Raw genomic sequence first — 21,576 nt, 5'->3', positions numbered from 1 at the left:
TCTCCTAGGCCTTCACCAGCTCAATCGCCTGTTCGAAGAGTTGTGAGGGCATGTAGGAAGGCTCTTGTAAAGCGGGTGGGGGGCCGAAAGTCAAAAAAGACAGGGACTATAATAACTAGTTCAGGAAGCGTATCAGAGTCTACAAATAACGCTGAGCTGAATTCGCTCCCTGCCCATATTGAGCTCTTGGCAAGTATCATCGAGTCAAAATTAGAACTCATGATTAGATCTCTTGTCGTAAAATTAGACCAGGTTACTCAAGAGGTTTCTAGATTAGGGGGCCTTCTCGAATCACACATAACCCGGATTAACACACATAAGTGTCCCACTGCTGGCAATAATGTAATAGGGGTCGCAGGTACTGCTAGCTTAGGGGAAATTGGGGCCATGGTTACCGCACAAAATTCACTAGCTACTCTACCACCAGCTACTCTACCACAGAAGGCACCATCCCATAATTCACCATCACTTCCAGCACCAGTCACACATCCACCTCCACCAAATACTGGTAGCCAGATCGTTACAACTGGGGGGAACAAGGGTGGGAGAAGTATGCCTAAAAGAAGAAATACAGTTAACCTCCCACCGGAGTGTGTCCCATACACAGTTGTATTAACAAATGTCCCTGAGGTTGATTCTTGCCTTACTGATTCTAGACTAGAAACCCATGCTGCCTTAAAAAATAAAACTCTAGCATGGTTAAATAGGATCTGTGGTTTTCCTTTTGCTTTTTCAAATGGCATAATTTCTACCCGAAGAGTCACCTGGATTGGTAATGCTAGAAAGAATACTAGAGGGGACTGTATCATTGTAAATTTCAAGCACCTGCAACACGTTGCCACAGTCCTCCTTAGAGCAGCCTCCTTACCCATAGCGGATAATACTGTATGTGCTAGGCCTCTTGGGTTTTTCTATAACCACCTTGATAATACCCAACGTTTACAACCTCATCAGCATAAGCATCCAGTTAACGGATACAGAAGGGGAGTGGCCTGTTCTGTGCCAAATGTTTATCAACATCAAAACACTGAGGATCCTTATTGTTACCAGTTGGCTAGCACGTATAACCAATTTGATCAAGCCCTACCATTATTTAATCGCTATACCCCTTTATCCTCATTGGACGAAAATGACTGACTCCCAACTGAACCTAGGATTACAGCTCAGCCCCCCATACCCACCTTCAGAATTGTAACCTGGAATATTGCTGGTATTAAGGCCAAAGTTGGAAATGTTGTGTGGCTTAATACATTAAAAACCTTTGACATTATTGCTCTACAAGAGACATGGGATCAAGCTAACAGCTTTTCTTTGGATGGTTACAGTCACTTTTGCATTCCTGCAACTAGTAGTGTTGCAGGTAGAGCCAAGGGCGGCTTACTAACTTTATTCAAACTTGATGTAAAAGGCAAAATAACACAGTGTAATTCAGGATGTGATAATTGTCTAATTGTTGAACTTTCTACTCAGGATAAGGCCAAGATTCTATTCATAAATTTTTATAATGCAAATGCTAATGAGTGTACCGGTCACAATCTGGATGTACTGGACAAATTTTTGTCAGCTTACATTGTAAATGTAAATACTTTCGAAATAATATTTCTTGGGGATTTTAACATTCACCCCTGCAGCCTACCATGTATTATCCGTGAGGAAGATGGTCCGCCTCTTTCCTCGTTTATTCATCTGGAACACACTAGACAGGGGGAGTATTTAGAAAACGTCCTTGCCAGATGGAACCTATATGAGTCAGGTTGCGGGGATGGTAAAAGTAGGTCCCCTACATTTAAGGGTAAAGATGATGGCACTATTATTGATTATATTTTCATGTCTTCTTTTTTGTTGTGTAAGGTTTTAAATTACAACACAGAGGTCTCGGTCTTTAGTGATCATAATCCGGTCTTAATGGAATTAAAGCATACAGATCTACTCTCACTGAAAACGGTGACCCACAGAGGGGGACTAAATGTGTCCGTTAAAGACCAAGGACGCAGGTTAAAATGGACAAATATAGTCCCACAAACATTCTTGCAAGAGGTACTGAATAAGGTAGAGGATGAAGTGGCAATTTGCCTAGCAAATCGGACACAAAATAAAGATGTTGTTCTTGCTTTTGATAATATTTGTATTGAAATTAATCATAGTTTACATGCTGGTCCAAGTCAGAAGCCGCTTCAAGGTAAAAGGTGGTTTGACAGAAAATGCTCCAAAGCACATGGAGACTTAAAGCTCTGAAGGCCACGCCAAAAAACCATGCGCATATAGCTAGTTTAAGGAGCATATATAAAAAAGCCATCCTAGATAGAAAAAAGGAGTTGAAAGACGAAGCATGGGCCCAACTACTGGACCCAGACACCCTAAAAAATAGTGGTTTATTTTGGAAAATTATAAATCAACCGTTATTTTCGGGTGAGGAAAATTCCCCTCTTGAGGCAAATATTCCAGACGAGGGCTGGATACAACATTTTAGTAAAATCTATTTGGAAACTAGCAATGATTCGCAAATGGAGGTCACCCCTTTTATCGTTGAGGGCTCTGCTGTAATTTTTGAGGCCGCAGAAGTTGAAAGGGCAATAGAACTGACCCTGAAAAACAAGGCTCCAGGTCCTGATGGGGTCCCGGCGGATGTTTTTAATTGTGCCCCAAAATTTTGGTCAAAAATCTTGTGTCAAGTTTCTAATGTTCTAACCCATGACAATATTCTGGCCTCGTGGAAAAAATCTATTATCATTCCGGTCTACAAAAAGGGTAACAGGCAAGACCCCTCCTGTTACAGACCCATTTCCCTAATTGACTCTTCTGTGAAAATACTGGGTCGGGTTATTTTATCTAAACTGAATGACTGGGTGAACGAGAAAGGGGTCCTATCAAATGTTCAGTACGTATTTAGACCAAAGAGGAGCACGTTAGACCAAGGTCTCAATTTGCACATGCTAGTGGATAAATATACCAAGGTCATGGAGGGGTCCATGTACCTGGGGTTCATGGACCTCTCGTCAGCCTTTGACCTTGTTAATCGATCAAAGTTGTGGCAAATTTTACTTGATTTGGGTCTGGACAGGGCTTTAGTCAATCTCTTGGCGGATTTACATTCTGAGCTATTAGCCTCCGTCAGGGTCACCTCGGATGGTCGTTGTACTAGTCATTTTAACTCCGAAAGGGGTGTCAGGCAGGGGTGTATCTTGGCACCCCTCTTATTTACCATCTATATAAATGCCCTGGAACCCGCGCTAAAAGTGGCATCCCTTGACATTCAGTGTGTAGGAGAACTTGGAATTCCAGTTCTCCTATACGCGGATGACGCCGTCTTGCTCTTGCGGACCGGAGTTGGTCTTCAACGCCTTCTGGATGTATTTCAATTCAATTCAATTCAGTGATTTATATAGCGCGCTACATACCCAGAGGGTCTCAAGGCGCTTGGAGAAGGGAGGGGAGTTACTTGTAGAATATCCAGGTTTTAAGTTGCTTTCTGAATGCTAGGTGGTTCTGAGTGAGGCGAAGGTGAGTGGGAAGTGAGTTCCAGGTTTTAGCCGCCAGGTAGGAGAAGGATCTTCCTCCCATGGTGGTTTTGTTGATGCGAGGTACAGCAGCAAGGGCTTGGTGGGAGGAGCGTAGCTGGCGGGAGGGGGTGTAGAAGGAAAGTCGTGTGTTGAGGCATTCGGGTCCAAGTTCGTACAGTGCTTTGTGTGCGCGGGTTAGAAGGCGGAATGTTATCCTCTTATTGACGGGGAGCCAGTGGAGGTTTTTCAGGTGACCAGAAATGTGGTCTTTACGCGGTATGTCTAGTATGAGTCTGGCTGATGCGTTCTGGATGCGTTGGAGTTTTTTCTGAAGTTTTGCGGTGGTGCCGGCGTAAAGGGTGTTTCCGTAGTCCAGGCGGCTTGTAACCAGTGCGTGGGTGACCGTTTTTCTGGTTTCATTGGGGATCCAGCGAAATGTTTTTTTGAGCATGCGAAGAATGTTGAAGCAGGATGATGAAACTGCGTTGATTTGTCTGGTCATCGAGAGTGAGGAGTCCAGAATGATGCCCAGGTTTCGTGCGTGGTCTGTTGGGATGGGTGCTTTTCCAAGGGATTCTGGCCACCACGAGTCGTCCCAGGCGGAGGGGGAGGTACCTAAGATAAGGACTTCTGTTTTGTCGGAATTCAGTTTCAGGCGGCTGTGCTTCATCCATTCGGCTACTTCTCTCATTCCTTTATGTAGGTTGGTTTTGGCGGTGTTAGGGTCTTTGGTGAGTGAGAGGATCAGTTGAGTGTCATCAGCGTAGGAGATGATGTTGAGGTTGTGTTGACGTGCGATGGCCGCGAGGGGGCTCATGTATATGTTGAAGAGGGTGGGGCTGAGTGAAGATCCTTGTGGCACGCCGCAAATGACTTCAGTGGCTTCTGATTTGAATGGTGGGAGGCGGACTCTCTGAGTTCTTCCGGCAAGGAACGAGGTGATCCACTCCAGAACTTTTCCTTGAATTCCGATGTTACTGAGGCGTTGTAACAGGGTGCTATGACAGACTGTGTCGAATGCTGCGGAGAGGTCGAGGAGGATGAGGGCGACGGTGTCACCATTGTCCAGTAGAGTTCGGATGTCGTCTGTTGCTGCGATGAGTGCGGTCTCAGTGCTGTGGTTGGCTCGGAAGCCGGACTGTGAGGAGTCGAGGGATTTGTTGGTTTAGAGTAAGGCGGCGAGCTGGTTGTTGACCGCTTTCTCGATGACTTTGGCCGGGAATGGAAGGAGTGATATGGGGCGGTAGTTTTTGAGTTCGGTGGGGTCAGCTGTGGGTTTTTTCAGAAGGGCGCTGAGTTCGGCGTGTTTCCAGCTATCTGGGAAGGTGGCGGAGGTGAGGGAGCAGTTGATGACATCTCGGAGGTGGGGTGCGATGATGGAATCTGCTTTGTTGAAGATGTGGTGAGGGCAGGGGTCTGTGGGGGATCCTGAGTGGATGGAGTTCATCAGGCGGATGGCATCATCCGTGGAGATTGGGTTCCAGTCATTAAGGATGTTCAAGGGGGGTGAAGGTGTGGCAGAAGGATGGGTGGGTTGGTCTCCGGGTTGGTTGTCGAAGCTGTTGTGGATGTCTGCGATTTTGTCATGGAAGAACAAAGCTAGGGAGTCGCAGAGGTCTTGAGAGGGAGTGATGTCGTTGGAGTTGGCAGTGGGGTTGGTGAATTCTTTGACGATGTTGAATAATTCCTTGCTGTTGTGGGCGTTGTTGTCAAGTCGGTCTTTGAAAGCGGCTTTCTTGGCAGCTCGGATCAGTTGGTGGTGTATGCGGGTGGCGTTTTTGAAGGCGTCTCTGGTGTTGGTGTTTGGGTCTTTTTTTCAGGCCTTCTCAAGGGAGCGACAGAGTTTCTTGGATTTCTTAAGATCATCGTTGAACCAGGGGGCGTTTTTGTTGCCTTGTTTGATTTGACGTTTTTTCAGGGGTGCTAGGTTGTCGGCCCTGTTGGTTAGCCATTGAGTGAGGTTAATGGCTGCTTGGTTGGCGTTCGATGAGTGGGCGGGGGGGTTTTGAAGAAGCGATGAGGAGATCTGGTCGATGGTGATTTTGTTCCAGTTTCTTCGCAGAGTAGGTTGAGGATGGTTGTGGGTTGTGGTCTTTTTGTAGATAAAGTGAACGCAGCTGTGGTCCATCCAATGGAGAGCTGTGGTGTGACTGAAGGAGATATGTTTGCTGGAGGTGAAGATAGGGTCGAGTGTGTGACCTGCGAGGTGAGTGGGGGTATTAACAAGTTGTTTGAGTCCGAGGTTGGCGAGATTTTCCAGAAGGGCGGTGGTGTTGCTGTTACTTTTTTCCAGATGATAATTGAGGTCTCCCAGTAGAATGTAGTCCTTGGAGGGGAGGGCGTGTGGGGTGATAAAGTCAGTGATGTCTTCACTGAATTGTGCTCGGGGTCCTGGTGGCCTGTAGAGGAGGGTGCCTCTGAGTGTGGTCTTGGGGTCGGTGTGGATCTGGAAGTGGAGGTGCTCGGCGCTAGCGAGGTTGACGTCTGAGCTGGTTGAGATTCGGATGGAATTCTTGTGAACAATAGCGATGCCTCCTTCTGTTTGCTTGTTGCGGTCTTTACGGATGATCTTGTAGCCATCCGGGATGGCGATGGTGATGTCTGGGGCTGAGGAGGCGTTCATCCATGTTTCAGTTAGGAAGGCGACGTCCGTAGAGATGGTGTCTAGTAGATTCCAGAGGTCGATGGCGTGTTTGTGGACCAAGCTGGTGTTGAGCAGGATGCATTTAAGGTGGTTAGTGTCGGAGCTCTGTTTGGTGTTTGTGGATGAGGAGTTGGTCTTGGTGCCGTCAAACTTGCAGGAGTTGCAAGTGAAGGGTCCATGGGTGTGTCCGGGGGCGGCTTGAGCGCAGTCGGAGAGTCAGCCGGGGTTTACGGGCTTGGAGGGTGGAGGCGGCGTAAGTAATGCGGGTGGGGTGGGTGGGACGGGGGCCAGGGGGTCTGGCGCTGGGCGCGGTCCAGGCGCGGACGGGCGTAGACGGGCTTACCTTTGGCGCACCTTTGGCGCGAATGGGGCGCGATCGCTGCGCGTGAACGCTGCGCGCAAATGCATCAGTCATATGTGGATAGTGGGAGGGGAGGGGCGAGGGGGGTCAGCTGGGTGGCGGTAGCGGGGTGGAGCTACGGGTGAGGACACAACAAACAAAATGGATGCAAAAATGGAGCCAAAGCGGGTCACAGCCGAAGCAAGCAGAGATCTGGCCACTGATAGCGTTACACCAAGCTAAAAGCAGGCGATGCGGACAGATAATGAATAGCCAGACACTGTATGCCAAATTATGCTTTTAAATGATTCTGACGATGCAGCGCTAATATGATTAACAAGCTGTATGCAGATTGTACTTTCCACAGATTCTGACGAAGCAGCGCCAATATAAATAACAAGCAAATATAAATAACAAGCGTCAGCTGCCTCGATAATGCAGCGCAAATTAGCACAATAGCACAGAGCAGAGCAGAGCTACGATACCAGGCGCTGCGAGGAGTCAGGGAGCGGGGAGTCAAGTCAAGTCAAGTCAGAGAATTTATATAGCGCACTACATACCCAGAGGGTCTCAAGGCTCTAAGGAGGGGGGGGAGGATTACTTGTCAAATATCCACGTTTTAAGTTGCTTTCTGAAAGCTAGGTGGTTCTGGGTAAGGCGAAGGTGAGTGGGGAGTGAGTTCCATGTTTTAGCAGCCAGGTAGGAGAAGGATCTGCCTCCCATGGTGGTCTTGTTGATGCGAGGTATAGTGGCGAGAGCTTGGCTGGAGGAGCGTAGTTGGCGGGAGGGGGTGTAGAAGGTCAGTCTTGAATTGAGGCATTCTGGTCCGATGTCGTAGAGTGATTTGTGTGCGTGGGTTAGCAGTCGGAAAGTGATTCTCTTATTGACGGGTAGCCAGTGGAGGTCTTTCAGGTGACCAGAGATGTGTTCGTTGCGTGGGATGTCTAATATGATTCTGGCTGAGGCGTTTTGGATTCGTTGGAGTTTCTTTTGAAGTTTAGCGGTAGTGCCTGCGTAGAGGGTGTTTCCGTAGTCCAGTCGGCTCGTGACCAGAGCATGGGTGACTGTTTTCCTGGTTTCGGTGGGGATCCAGCGAAATGTTTTTTTGAGCATGCGAAGAATGTTGAAGCAGGATGAGGATACGGCGCTGACTTGTCTGTTCATTGAAAGTGAAGAATCCAGGATAACGCCTAGGTTCCGTGCGTGGTCTGTCGGGATGGGTGCTTTTCCAAGGGCTTCCGGCCACCAAGAGTCGTCCCATGCAGAGGGGGATGTACCTAGGATGAGGACTTCTGTTTTATCTGAGTTCAGTTTCAGACGGCTGTGTTTCATCCATTCAGCAACTTCTTTCATTCCTTCGTGTAGGTTAGTTTTGGCGGTGTTGGGGTCCTTGGTGAGAGAAAGGATCAGTTGAGTGTCATCCGCGTAAGAGATGATGTTGAGGTTGTGTTGGCGGGCGATGGTCGCGAGGGGGCTCATGTATACGTTGAAGAGGGTGGGGCTGAGAGAGGATCCTTGTGGTACGCCACAGATGACTTCGGTGGCCTCGGACTTGAATGGTGGAAGGCGGACTCTCTGGGTTCTTCCGGTGAGGAACGAGGTGATCCATTCAAGTGCTTTTCCATGTATTCCGATGTTGCTGAGGCGTTGTAAAAGGGTGCTGTGGCAGACTGTGTCGAATGCTGCAGAGAGGTCGAGGAGGATGAGGGCGACTGTGTCTCCATTGTCCAGTAGAGTTCGAATGTCGTCTGTTGCTGCGATGAGGGCGGTTTCAGTGCTGTGTTTTGCTCGGAAGCCAGATTGTGAGGAGTCGAGGGATTTGTTGGCTTCGAGAAAAGCGGCGAGCTGGTTGTTGACCGCTTTCTCGATGACTTTGGCCGGGAATGGAAGGAGCGAGATGGGGCGGTAATTTTTGAGTTCGGTGGGGTCCGCTGTGGGTTTTTTCAGAAGGGCGGTGAGTTCAGCGTGTTTCCAGTTTTCCGGAAAGGTGGCGGAGTTGAAGGAGCAGTTGATGACGTCTCGGAGGTGCGGTGCTATGACGGAGTCTGCTTTGTTGAAGATGTGGTGAGGGCATGGGTCTGTGGGGGATCCTGAGTGGATGGAGTTCATCAGGCGGATGGTGTCCTCAGTGGAGATTGGGTTCCAGTCGTTAAGGGTGTTCGCGGGGGGAGAGTGTTCAGCATGTGGTTGGGTGGGTTGGGCTCCAGGTTGGTTGTCGAAGCTGTTGTGGATGTCAGCAATCTTGTTGTGGAAGAATGAGGCTAGGGAGTCGCAGAGGGCTTGAGAGGGGGTGATGTCGTTGGAGTTGGCCGAGGGATTGGAAAACTCCTTGACGATGTTGAAAAGTTCCTTGCTGTTGTGGGCGTTGTTGTCAAGTCGATCCTTGAATGCTGTTTTCTTGGCCTTTCGGATTAGTTGGTGGTGAGTGCGGGTGGCGGTTTTGAAGGCGTCCTTGGTGCTGGTGGTTGGGTCTTTTTTCCACGCTTTTTCAAGGGTGCGGCAGAGTTTCTTGGACTTCTTAAGATCATCGTTGAACCACGAGGCCTTCTTGTTGCCAGGTTTGCTTTGACGTTTTTTCAGTGGTGCTAAGGTGTCGGCGGTGTTGGATAACCATAGGGTGAAGTTGGCGGCGGCTAGGTTTGGGTCCGAGGAGTGGGCTGGGGTGTTTAGAAGGAGCGATGAGGAGATCTGGTCGGTGGTGGAGGAGGAGCGACCAGCTCGGGGCAAGCCCAGATTTGAGAACTTTATGGGCTCCCTGGACCTTAAGATAAACGTCAAGAAGTCACAAATCATGAAAATGGGTAGGAGCATAAAGAATAAGATTTTAAAAACCTTTACCTGTGGCAAAGAAGAACTTTGTAGATTAGCTACTTTCCCATATTTGGGGATTACGTTTGACGAGAGAGGGAACTGGGGACCACAGCTAAAAAACAGAAACATTTCCCTTGCAAGAACCTCTTCCGCTCTACAGGGTTTCTCGAAAAAATTGGGGGCAAGGCCAATTGCAACATTAATGAAAATCTATAAAGCAAAATGCCTTGCTGTGGCCACATATGGTAGTTCAATTTGGGGATATTGCTCCCCGGATAGTATACAGATCACAGAGAATAAATGTTTAAGAGCTGTTCTCTCTGTTCCACAGTCTACACCGTCATATACAATCCACACTGAACTTGGAGTAGGTTTTATTTCAGACATGATAAAAATGGCTCCTCTACTAGCATGGCTGAAGATGTGGTTGAACCAGGAAATTCCCCTTAATCATATCATTCTGAAAGACTGCTTACAGCTAGATAGATCTAACTAAATTTTGCGGCTAGCATACACTAAAGATAGTTTTGCCAAGTTAGGGAGACCAGAGCTTTTTTCCTCCCCAGAGTCTATAACAACAAAGGACATCGCTCTGATTAAGGGTGCAATGGGAGAAATGCTAAGCTTGGAGAGGGAACAAATGGAATTAAAAAAAACTACTGTGAGGGCTAACATCATTATGAGTTCCCAAGAAGGCCCTGAAATGTATTTAACCACTGTGAATCGACCATATCACCGGTTCCTTTTGACTCGATTCCGCTTTAACTTGATCCACTTGAACCTTGGACATTTTCCAACCTGGAGTACCCCTGAAAACGCAATGCCGTGTTCTTGTGACAACTTCTCCACCCAGAATACAATGCACGTTTTGATGTTCTGTGGTCACTACACGGCTATAAGGGCGAAATTTCTGATCCCTATTCTAAAGGAGGCTGGGTTTATTCAAGTAAAGCCAGCACTTTTGTTTTTACAATTACTGCAGACCCCTAGGATCATGTTCCATGTTGCCAGTTTCTTAGTGGGTGCTGCTAGGATTAAGAATAGGAAGATGATCAATAACTCCTATAATGTTGCTTCATAGTTGGATGAAATCGAGTACTATGTTTACATAATGGAAATGTTTACAGATTGATAATGAAATGTGGGAATCGATAATGTTTGTTGCTTTGTATCTTTTTTAATATGACCTCTTTTTAATGTATCTTTTATGTACTTTTAAAGGGTAATTTTTTAACACTTTTGTACATATTTCTTATTGTGTATATAATCGTGATTTTATCTTGTATAATCTGTGCATTTTAGTATATGTAAATTTTGTATAGTGCTATTGTCTTTTTATGATATTGATTTATCGAAATAAAGTATTTTGACTGACTGACTGACATTCCACGTTTTGATAAAGAAGACAAATACACTTGCAAATTAGCTGCAATTAACAGGTCTCCACAGGCAGGTCTAATTAAGAAAAGGCTAGGAGCCTACGCAAGGAGTCTTATAGCCTATTTCCAATGTAGCCTGTGTCTCAAGACAATTCACCGCATAATGTGTTTACAGGAATGCTTCAGAAGACCGAATCAGTTCCTTTTATTGTCAAATATCTCGTCTTGCATTAGAGGCATATATGTACTGAAAGCTGTTGTGTTAGTTGCCCCTGATATGGTTAAACTCATGGTTGGTGCTACATAGAAACATATTCTTATCTGGTGTCGTGAGCCTCTCCTATTTAAAATAACCCCATTTATTTTGCCCTCTCTGAGCTGGTAAGCTGCCGGCATGATAAGATTGTGACAATGTCGTTCTGTTTGAATTTATTTACTGATATTAGTGAATACGGCAGTAGCGGCTGCTACGGGCAGCAGTTGTGGGACAAGGGGAGGGTTTAAAAAGGGGGGGATTTTTTAACTTGCCTTACCATTGGCTGCCTTTTCTCTGTCCTTCTTGCCACGACGCAGGAACAGGAAGCACTCCGGTTTCTAAACCTCTCTATGCAATCACGACGCTTTTGACAGCAGTGTCGTGATTTGTCTGAGCACCTATGTTCAGGTCTCAGATGGAGACGGGGGCCTGTACATGTTCTCTACCCAGGCTTTGCATTACAGCCGTTGGAAAACATGCAAAGTGTGCATGACTGATTGGCTAGCCCAAGATCGCGGGCCAAACAGTCATGCGCACTTGGAGAGTGCCTACCACTCCTCCCCTGCTCTGTAGGCACTCCCTCCCGCACCTACAGAGCCGCTAGGGAAAAATAAAATGATAATAACATGGTGTTATTGTCATTTTATGTTTCTTGTGGGGCGACGCTCTTCTGCCATAGCGACGAACCCGCCCCGGGAATACATTCCACGCAGAGCAATTGATGGACAGCGCGGTGCGCTAATACCAAGACCCCTCATTGGCATAACGCAGGTCCAATCAGCCCTTGTGGCATGGGGCATCCCTTGATGGCGACCCAATTGAGCTGATGACCAATGAATATCTGTGAGGTATAGGAGACTCTGGTCCTCCATCTCGTTCTGTATCGGGCGTCATCATTTTATGTTATGGCCATTGAACCCCTACATCCAGTTTATGCCCTCACTACCAACATGCCAGGCAGTGAGCGACCCAAGTAGCCCGGACAACACTCGCACATCTTGGTAAAACCTCATGCCACACAACCACCAAACTTTACAAGGCATCCAGTAATAAATGATAAACACCAGCCGAGAACAGCCAGAGAACCAAAACACAATGTGATGGTTATCAATTTCAATTCATAAACAAAATAAGACTCGTTCTGAGATCGAAACCTTGACACCAGGGCGCGCTATACAAATCCCTATAACCCAAAACAGTATAACCGAACAACACCCGTCAAGCACCCACACTCCGCAAGGCAGATCAAAGGGGATTGAGGTTCTGGCGAGACAGGAGCAGTTTCCAGCAGGGCCATTGGAGGGCATAGTGAGAAGTGGAGTGTCAGAGGGCCCGGAGCAGATAGGGATTTGGGTTGCGAGGATTTTCCACTGTAACCCTTGGGCCTCATGTTGCTGATTGAGCGTCCAGGCTTTGGGTTTCTAGGTGGTTGGTAGTGTATGAACGCTCTGGCTTAGCTAGTCTTGGACCAGGCCCTTGTTGGGTCAGCAAGGGAGTTGTAATTATTTGGACTTGCAGCGCAGTGTTCAAATAGTGCAATGCGTCGACAAAAATATTGATTCATTAATAACCCATATTTATAAATCTCTCACTACTATAAGGTCTCTTGTCTAGGATCTAACGAAGTTACCTCCCACAAGGGGGTTTTTGGACCTTTTTAAAGGTCCTCAGGGAGGAGGATTGTCGGGTGCAAATGTGTCTCAGGCGTGTCCGGGAGCTTTGGTAACGTAGGCGTTTTATGTAACACACAACAAAATGTAAATACATGTAAAGCAATTCTATTCATGTGCTGAAGTAATACAATTTTTGTGGAGATGGTCAGACATAATTTGTATGTCCCCAGTGGTTAGAGAAAGTTCTCCCTTTATCGTAGCTTCTATGAGATGGACGATGCATCTAAAGCTGCAAGCACTATTCGTCTGCTCAGGACTTGGCTTTTGTTCATGAGATCTTTGTGTGATGTCTGCTTGGCCAGGATGGAGCTCCTCACTCAGTGACTGGATGTTCCAAATGTATCTCCATCAGTCACCTCCAAGGTATGAAAGATAGCCCAGGTCTCCCCTTGATACCAGTTCTTCAGCACTAATTGCACAAATCTCTGGCAGTTAATAGATAGTCATCCAAACACCTTCTCACCTGGCTCACTCTTTTTAAGGTGGAGCTGTGCAGTTGTCATCCCTGCCAAGGAGCTTAGTCTGCAGGCAAGGCATGAATCTGATGCCAAAAAGGAGTGGATCCCTGAGTCCTCAAGGGATCTTCATAAGAAATATCGTCCGGTCGTATTCATTTGGCTAGCGATATTGCATTTGCTCTCAGCTGTGAATAAAAAGTAACGTTAGTTCACACATATTACCAGACATTGTGTAGTATGTCTGGTTTTCATCCTATAAATGTGTGAAATCTCATGTTTGTTCTGTGCCCATAATGATGGTTGCATTATTTTATTTTTATTCACAGCTGAGAGCAAATGCAATCTCGCTTGCCGGAATGAATACGACCGGCCAAATAATCAGGTCCAGGGGATAGTGTTCCACCTGACGTGAGTAATATATAAAAAACAAGGGGGGGGGTTATCCTTTTCCCCTAAAGTTGGTCCTGATGAAAGCCATTGACCCTGCAAGGGTACATGTTGGCTGAAACATGTAGACCATGTGTTTGACCTTTTGTAAATGATGTGAAGGACACATTACAGGTTATATTTTTCACATCCACCTTTGTTTTTAACCATACTCTTATCATTGTTTTGAATAAATCTAATTCTATGATAAAGAGGTAATTTTAATTCACTTTTTTGCAAAGTAGATCCCAACTATTTCCTCTGGATCACCTCCTGGTGGAGGCCAACAAGACCCGTTGATGATGCTATCTTCCGGGTAGTGAAGGGTGGCGGGCTAGTTGTGGGGCCATTTATGATGCCATAAAATGAGCGTGTCAGTGCGCACGTGCAGCGGACGCGCGGAGCGGGCGCGCCAAAGGCAAGCCCGTCTGCACCGGTCTGCGCCCAACCGAGCCCAGAGGCCATAATCCCTGCCCAATTTGTGGTAAATTCTTCCCTTGCCCCTCGTATTTCCTACTCTGGCAATGCCTTACGTAGGCTCAGAAAGAGGGAGCCAGATAATCACCAGAACCACCTGTGCTGCCAGCAGAATTTTCCACGGCGCGACTGTGCACCGGGACGGTTGACTGCGGTTCCACTGTGAACTTGAGGAGCCCAATTACTCGGCATCCTGGCCAAGACCCTCTCTTAGGCAAGCAGAATATCTCCCCCGACATCGGCTAATTAACCGGTTGTATCCCTGACCCACCAATTGTCTTCTTGGGTTAAGACCTAAAATTAGACGTATACTGCAGACGTCAACCACTGCCCGCAAATATCCTTCCTACCCTTATCTCCAGTCGGGACAATCTCCAGATAACCCCCTTATTCCATCGTCCAACTATCAGCATCACCCTGATACCCACCCCTGGAGGCTTTCTACATTCAGGCTAACATTGGAAGTCCTGATGATGATCCATTAATACAATTGGATCGAAACGCCGTCGACACAATATGTGGGTTAAACAATAAGTGTACTATTATGTGCCAAAATTGTATGTTTCCCGCATATGTGAAGCAAATGTACGCTAAATACTCTCTTTGCTCACGCCCTCTAATTGCCTGAAATACCACTGTAATTGTATGTTTTGAATGTATGTGTAGCATCGAGGATGCAGGACTGTGTCCCACTGCTCTATTGTTTGTTCGTCTGATTAAGCACATTTTCAATACATTGAATTAAATTCTAAGTCCGGCTGGACTTTCTTCTTGTTATAGAGTTCATTGTGGCCTATAATTATTACAAAGTCAGATTCCCTGTTGTCAAGGACCATTTGTTCATAGTTTAGCAGAATGTTCCTGGCATACTGGAAGGTCCAGTGGCTTGTAGCTATTGTAAATTTCAAGGTGACCAGATGTTTGCTGGCCCTGAGATTAGGAATTACCTAATGTAACAAAGTATCAGTGGTCTAAAGTGCATATTAGTTAATGTGAGATCGCTTTTAATGCACCCTTTAGAAATCTGGGACATGATCTCCTCGCACACCCCAGACATATGTTTCTTTACGGAAACATGGTTAAAATACACTAATTATCCTCTGATTGAAGTGGGTATTCCCGAGAAATACTCCTTTTTGCATCTGGACAGAGAGGGAAAGACAGGTGGTGGGATAGCGATAGCTTTTAAAAATCATCTTTCACTAAATTGGATTACCACACTAAGTAATGACAGTATGGAACTAGGAATTTTCAAGGTTACAACCTCACCTACAGACAGTTGGAATGGAGCATTATTATATCGTCCCCCAGGCTTAAAAAACGATTTTGCGGACAATTTGACCGAATTAATTGCTATGCACGTGCTTGCTGCAAATAATTTCCTTCTACTGGGGGATTTTAACTTACACAGGGAAAACCAAATGAGTCTGGAGATGAACAAACTCATGTCCGCTCTTGATATGCTTGGCCTGGCCCAAAGAGTTACTGGTCCAACCCACACCGCTGGACACATGTTAGATCTTATCTTTTCTAACATTGACTATTTAACCGGCAGCCCCCCAGAGCCTCTCACATGGTCAGCTCATGCTATGATCATTTTCGTCATCAAACTGCCATGTCCTAAGACTTCAATCTTAATTTTGGGTAAGAAACAAAGTATGCTTAGGCCCTGGCACAATCTTTCATTCGAAGCCTTTGAGGAGGTTTTTCAATCAGAAATGGGGAGAATGGAGATGGGAAATGAGCTAACGTTGGAGGGTTTCAATAAGGCGTTTGTCACTGCCTTGGAGGCAGGGATCCCTAAGAAAAATATGGTTCAGTCGCAAAACCGCCCATCAGCCCCCTGGTACACCAGCGAGCTTAGGGCGGAAAAGTCCAAATGCAAAAGATTGGAGAGAGTCTGGCGCGTCAGTAAAACAACACTAGACAGAACCCAGTATAAACAAACGCTGTCCACCTATCATTTCAATCTAAAATTGGCACAACGCCAATTTATCATTAACCAAATTGAGGGTGCTGCTAATGCTCCTAAAGCCCTCTTAAACATAGTAAAAGAATGTGTGTCTCCTCACGCTTGCAGGCAATCCCCCATAGAAACTCAAGACTTCTGTAATCAGCTAGCTAGCAATTTCCAAGGAAAGATCATCAGAATCTACGCCAACTTTCCATCTAAAACTGTGCAGGTTCCTGATTGTCCCAGCAGATAGTTGGAGCTGAAAAAAGGACAGGAAGTACTTTAGACTGTTATGACCCAATCACCCTTGAAGAAGTCTCTAAAGTATTTGCCTCAGCGAAATTGGGCTCACCGACTGATCTTTGTCCTGCCAAGACGATGGCCCTCTTAGCCACCAGTTGTGCTCCAGCAATTCTCCAACTGTTTAACTCATCTATACAATCTGGGAATATACCAAGAACATGGAAAGAAGCATTTGTGCTTCCTATCTTGAAGAAACCAATGGCAGACCCATGAGAACTTGGTATCTACCGTCCGATCTCCCTTTTACCTTCATTGGGCAAGATGCTAGAAAGCATGATCAATAAACAACTTAGTCATGATCTGGAGCTTAACGAAATTCTAGATCCATCACAATCGGGATTCCGACAGGGTTTTAGCACCGAGACTGCTATCCTAGCAGTCACGGACTCGCTCAGGCTACAAATTGATGAAGGCGGATCGGCAATCCTGATATTACTAGATCTCTCTGCAGCATTTGATACCATCTCACATGAAATGGTAGCGGAGAGACTGGACTCTTGTGGCATCCAGGGAACAGCCTTAAAATGGCTGCGAAACTTTATGTCCGGTAGAACACAAATAATCATGCTCCGTCCAGGTCAGGTTTGGCTGCATATGACTGTTTAAGGATCAAGACTCCCTGGACCGAGACGATTCACCAATCTGCACTGAGGGCCCTAGGTGGATCCTGGCCCACCACTGCACAATATGCACCAAGACCCGAGAATGATTCCTGTGCATCATTGAATAATCTGCACAAAGAACTCTAGGTAGATCCTTGTTCATCACATCACGTGTGGCAGGAGCCCTAGGTGGATCTCGGTCTATCACTCAATACTGTCTTGGGGTTCAGGACAGCACACCTTCCTCACAGGCACCCCTGAGTAGGACATCAGTTGGTAACATAAAGAAAAAAGAAGCAATGCAACTCTGCCTGCTAGCCTCTTCCATCACTTAATGTACTATTAAGCAGGTTGTAGATCCAGTTTGAAGTAGATTGCACCTATTAATGCCTCACTTCAGTCACTATATGTAAGGCTGCTAGGAAGCGTGACAGGGCACACACACTATGTCATGCTACGATCATTACCACACCAGTAAGTTACCCTTTTTCTCATATTATGTCTTGGTATTGTGTTAGCTATCTACTATAAAACTGTGCACCCACCTAGGCAAGCAGTATGGGTCTCCACTTATGCCCTTCTCATTGTAAGGTAGGGGTACCCCAAGGCTAAAGCAGGTTTATAGGTATATTGTGCACCCCAAACTGAAGACTCCTGTAGGTATGAACTGAACTGAACTCTTGTGTCAGATGAGAGTGGGGAATACACTACTATCAGTTCTTGCAGCTATTGATCTACTGCAAGGACATGTTGTTAAGTGAACCAAACTTTGTTGATATTCATCCTTGTGACCTGTCATTTGTTGTTTAATGAGAGGTAAGCTGCATTTATCTTGAAAAAATATCTGTGGCCATGGGAGCTTCCGATTCTGAATATATGCTGACTGTGCTAACTTCCAGGTGATGTGGGAAAGAGCTGGGATGTGTAATGATTATTTTCTTTCTTTTTGGAAGGTGCCAATCATTCAAGTGGTGTACTCCTCTTTCTCCAGCTTCTACGACCGATCCAAGCCGCTGTTTACGTCAGGTACGCAGTCTAATAATGCTCTGGTCAATGTGCGCTAACAATACTTTCTGTGTCGCTTTCTTTCGCTCAATAATCCTCTCAAGATCTAACCCTCCTGTCGAGCATCCTTCGAGTGCCCTACCTGATTTTTATTATTACTTTAGGTGTCGATAGCATTCTTTATTTTCAAGTTTGGACCCTAAACCTGCACTTTTTAACAGAAATCCATTTTACCCTGTTTCCTTGGCTTTTATATCCAGAAATGCACTTCTTGTTGAACACAGAGACAAATTCCCCCATTAGCCCCACCCACTTCCGACGTCCTTAGTTGTACTCATGTATACTGCCTGTCCCCCTTTCTTTTCCTTAATACGAGGATAAAATGTGGCATTCCGTATACCTTATAAGAATCACCTGTTTAAAAAAAAACATACATACATCTCCCAGTTGCATACACTTTGTTGTGTGCAGCTCAGTAAATTTTGCGTTGGCCCTGGTGCAGCCAGGAGTAAAGGATTTCCAGCGCTCCAGGCAAAACACAATCTTGCCACGTGTAGCTCTCCCCATGATTCTGACTTTTTCAGTAGTGGCGCCACTGATGGGTAGTTCTCCTAAGGCAGCAGCTGCCTCACCTCACCTGTGGAATGGCGGCTCTGTCCAAGGTACTAGGGCAATTATTGATCAGTGGGAGATACTAAACACCCCTGTGGTGAAAGAATGTAATTGTGCGAATGTGAAAGGTCCATAAATACTGCACCCCCTTTATGTTTGCACACACTGCAGTACTTTGATTCAGATTCATTCGGGTCACTGTGAGTCCCTGGGGCAGAGGAAGGTGAGCTCAGCAGTCTAAGGGGGCTTGTCTTCCATTTTCAAACACCCTCTGACTGGTGGCCTGGTTCTTCCTGGAAATTTTCCCCAGCCCTTCCTGGGAGGGTCTATCTGACTGCAAGTCGGTTGTTCTGGCACCGGCAATGTCTAATAGCAGGGCCTGACCTGGGTCAGCGGGTCTTGGTATGGTGGTGTCCATGTGGAGACATATCAAGTCTAATATCAGAGCGTGTCCTGGGTCAAGTGGTCTCGGTATGGTGGCGTCCACGTGGGAACATACCAAGTCTAATATCAGGGCATGTCCTGGGTCAGCGAGTCTTAGTATGATGGTGTTCATATGGGGACCTACCAAGTCTAATATCAGGGCATGTCCTGGGTCAGCGAGTCTTAGTATGGTGGCGTCCACGTGGGAACATTCCAAGTCTTATAACGGAGCCTGTTCTGGGTCAGCGGGTCTTGGTATGGTGGTGTTCATGTGGGGACATACCAAGTCTAATATCAGGGCATGTCCTGGGTCAGCGAGTCTTAGTATGATGGTGTTCATATGGGGACCTACCAAGTCTAATATCAGGGCATGTCCTGGGTCAGCGAGTCTTAGTATGGTGGCGTCCACGTGGGAACATTCCAAGTCTTATAACGGAGCCTGTCCTGGATTAGCGGTTCTTGGTATGGTGGTGTGTACTAGATAAAATACCAAGTCTATTTTCTGAGCCTGTCCTGGGTCAGCAGGTCTTGGTATGATGGCGTGTACTAAAGAAAATACCAAGTCTATTATCTGAGCCTGTCCTGGGTCAGCGGGTCTTAGTATGGTGACATGCACTTGGGAGCATACCAAGTCTAATATCGGAGCCTGTCCTGGGTCAGTGGGTTTTAGTATGGTGACGGGCACTTGGGAGCATACCAAGTCTAATATCAGAGCCTGTCCTTGGCCAGCGGGTCTTTTTATGGTGGCGCCCACATGCGAATATACCAAGTCTAATATCAGAGCCTGTCCTGGGTCAAGGGGTCTCGGTATGGTGGCGTACACGTGGGAACATACCAAGTCTAATATCGGAGCCTGTCCTGGGTTAGCGGTTCTTGGTATGGTGGTGTGTACTAGAGAACATACCAAGTCTATTTTCTGAGCCTGTCCTGGGTCAGTGGGTCGAAGTATGGTGACGTGCACTTGGGAGCATACCAAGTCCAATATCAGAGCCTGTCCTGGGCCAGCGGGTCTCGGTATGGTGGCGTCCACGTGGGAACATACTGAGTCTAATATCAGAGCCTGTTTTAGGGCAGCAGGTCTCAGTATGGTGGCGTCCACGTGGAAACATACCATGTCTAATATCGGGGCATGTCATGGGTCAGCGGGTCTTAGTATGGTGACGTCCACGTGGGAACATACTGAGTCTAATATCGAAGCCTGTTCTGGGTCAGGGGGTCTTGGTATCGTGACATCCATGTGGGAACATACCAAGTCTAATATCGAAGCCTGTCCTGGGTCAGTGGGTCTTGGTATGGTGGCGTGTACTAGAGAAAATACCAAGTCTATTTTCTGAGCCTGTCCTGAGTCAGTGGGTCTCGGTAAGGTGACGTGCACTTTGGAGCATACCAAGTCTAATATCAGAGCCTGTCCTGGGTCAGCGGGTCTCGGTATGGTGGCATCCACATAGGAGCATACCAAGTCTAATATCAGAGCCTGTCCTGGGTCAAGGGGTCTTGGTATGGTGGCGTGTACTAGAGAACATACCAGGTCTATTTTCTGAGCCTGTCCTGGTATAGTGGGTCTTAGTATGGTGACGTGCACTTGGGAGCATAACAAGTCTAATATCAGAGCCTGTCCTGGGTCAGCGGGTCTTGGTATGGTGGCGTGTACTAGAGAACATACCAAGTCTATTTTCTGATCTCTGTCCTGAGTCAGTGGGTCTCGGTAAGGTGACGTGCACTTTGGAGCATACCAAGTCTAATATCAGAGCCTGTCCTGGGTCAGCGGGTCTCGGTATGGTGGCATCCACAATAAAACATACCATCAGCCACGGTCGGCATTAGGAGTTCCTGTAGGGCGGTGACGTGGGGAGGGGGAGGGGCAGGGTGGCGGGTAGTAATGTATGGATTACGGAGTTTAACAGGTAAGTAAACGTATAAATAAATACAACTAATTTTGGTGCGCGCACTGCATCGCATTTGGTGATAGATATAAGATACAATCCTGGCCCTAACTTTAACGTCATTTTAACCTTTGGTTTTTACAGTGAATTTATAGGAGTTTAATTAACATAAAGTCATATTTAATTACCATTTGTAAAGTCAACCCTAGGCCACGCATGTCCTTAACCCTGCTGACAGGCAAGCCCCTCCTGCACACAGCGTTTGGCTGTGTGTGGTGTGGGGTTGTCTGTATGTCCAACTTCCCTGGGGGCAGCCAACCCACCACCGCACACAGCCTTCGACTCCTGACGTTCATTTATTGTTCACTATTTAAAAAAAATATACGTTGTTGTGGGTGTCCTGTTGCCCACCCAGGTCAACCACACCACAGGGGTCGTTGGGGGCAGCAGGGGGAGCCGGCGTCCCCACTCGGTTCTCCTTGAAGGAGCCGGCCTTTTTAAAGTTTTTAGTGGATGCCATGTCCAGCCCCAACGCTGTAGAGGTTATTTGGAACCACAGGAGGCGCCCCAAGAACCCCGCGGCCCCAGCCAACTCTCTTTGCAGAAGCCCAGTATGTGGTGCAGGTGTGAGCAATTAGGGCTGGGGCCGCAGGGACCCTGCGGCTCCCCACATGGCCCCCAATGTTATGTTTTGTGGATACCCCCAGTGGACAACAGGGCACCAACTTATAATTAATTAGGCCCTTGTGGTTTGGGTCCCCATGGCCTCTTAAGGCCTGGGGAGGGAGACCACATGTCATCCGCCCCTATAATTAATGTATGGCCGGGGG

General features: G+C 46.9%; 1 protein-coding gene across 2 annotated transcripts in view; it reads left to right on the top strand.

Annotated features, from left to right (window-relative positions):
• The window catches only part of AGPAT2 (1-acylglycerol-3-phosphate O-acyltransferase 2), a 453,413-nt gene that overhangs the window by 347,028 nt on the left and 84,809 nt on the right, over nucleotides 1-21,576 (top strand). For both annotated transcript variants that reach the window (XR_015295860.1, XM_086921038.1), the window contains exon 5: nucleotides 17,777-17,849. Coding sequence is in view for 1 of the 2 variants with exons in the window: in XM_086921038.1 (XP_086777164.1) it covers nucleotides 17,777-17,849 (73 nt within the window). In the remaining variant the exon portion in view is untranslated. The remainder of the gene's footprint in view (nucleotides 1-17,776; nucleotides 17,850-21,576) is intronic.

Source organism: Lissotriton vulgaris, chromosome 5 (genome assembly GCF_964263255.1).
Source record: "Lissotriton vulgaris chromosome 5, aLisVul1.2, whole genome shotgun sequence".
In the NCBI taxonomy this organism is placed as follows: domain Eukaryota; kingdom Metazoa; phylum Chordata; class Amphibia; order Caudata; family Salamandridae; genus Lissotriton; species Lissotriton vulgaris.
This window is presented reverse-complemented; position numbering and strand designations above follow the sequence as displayed.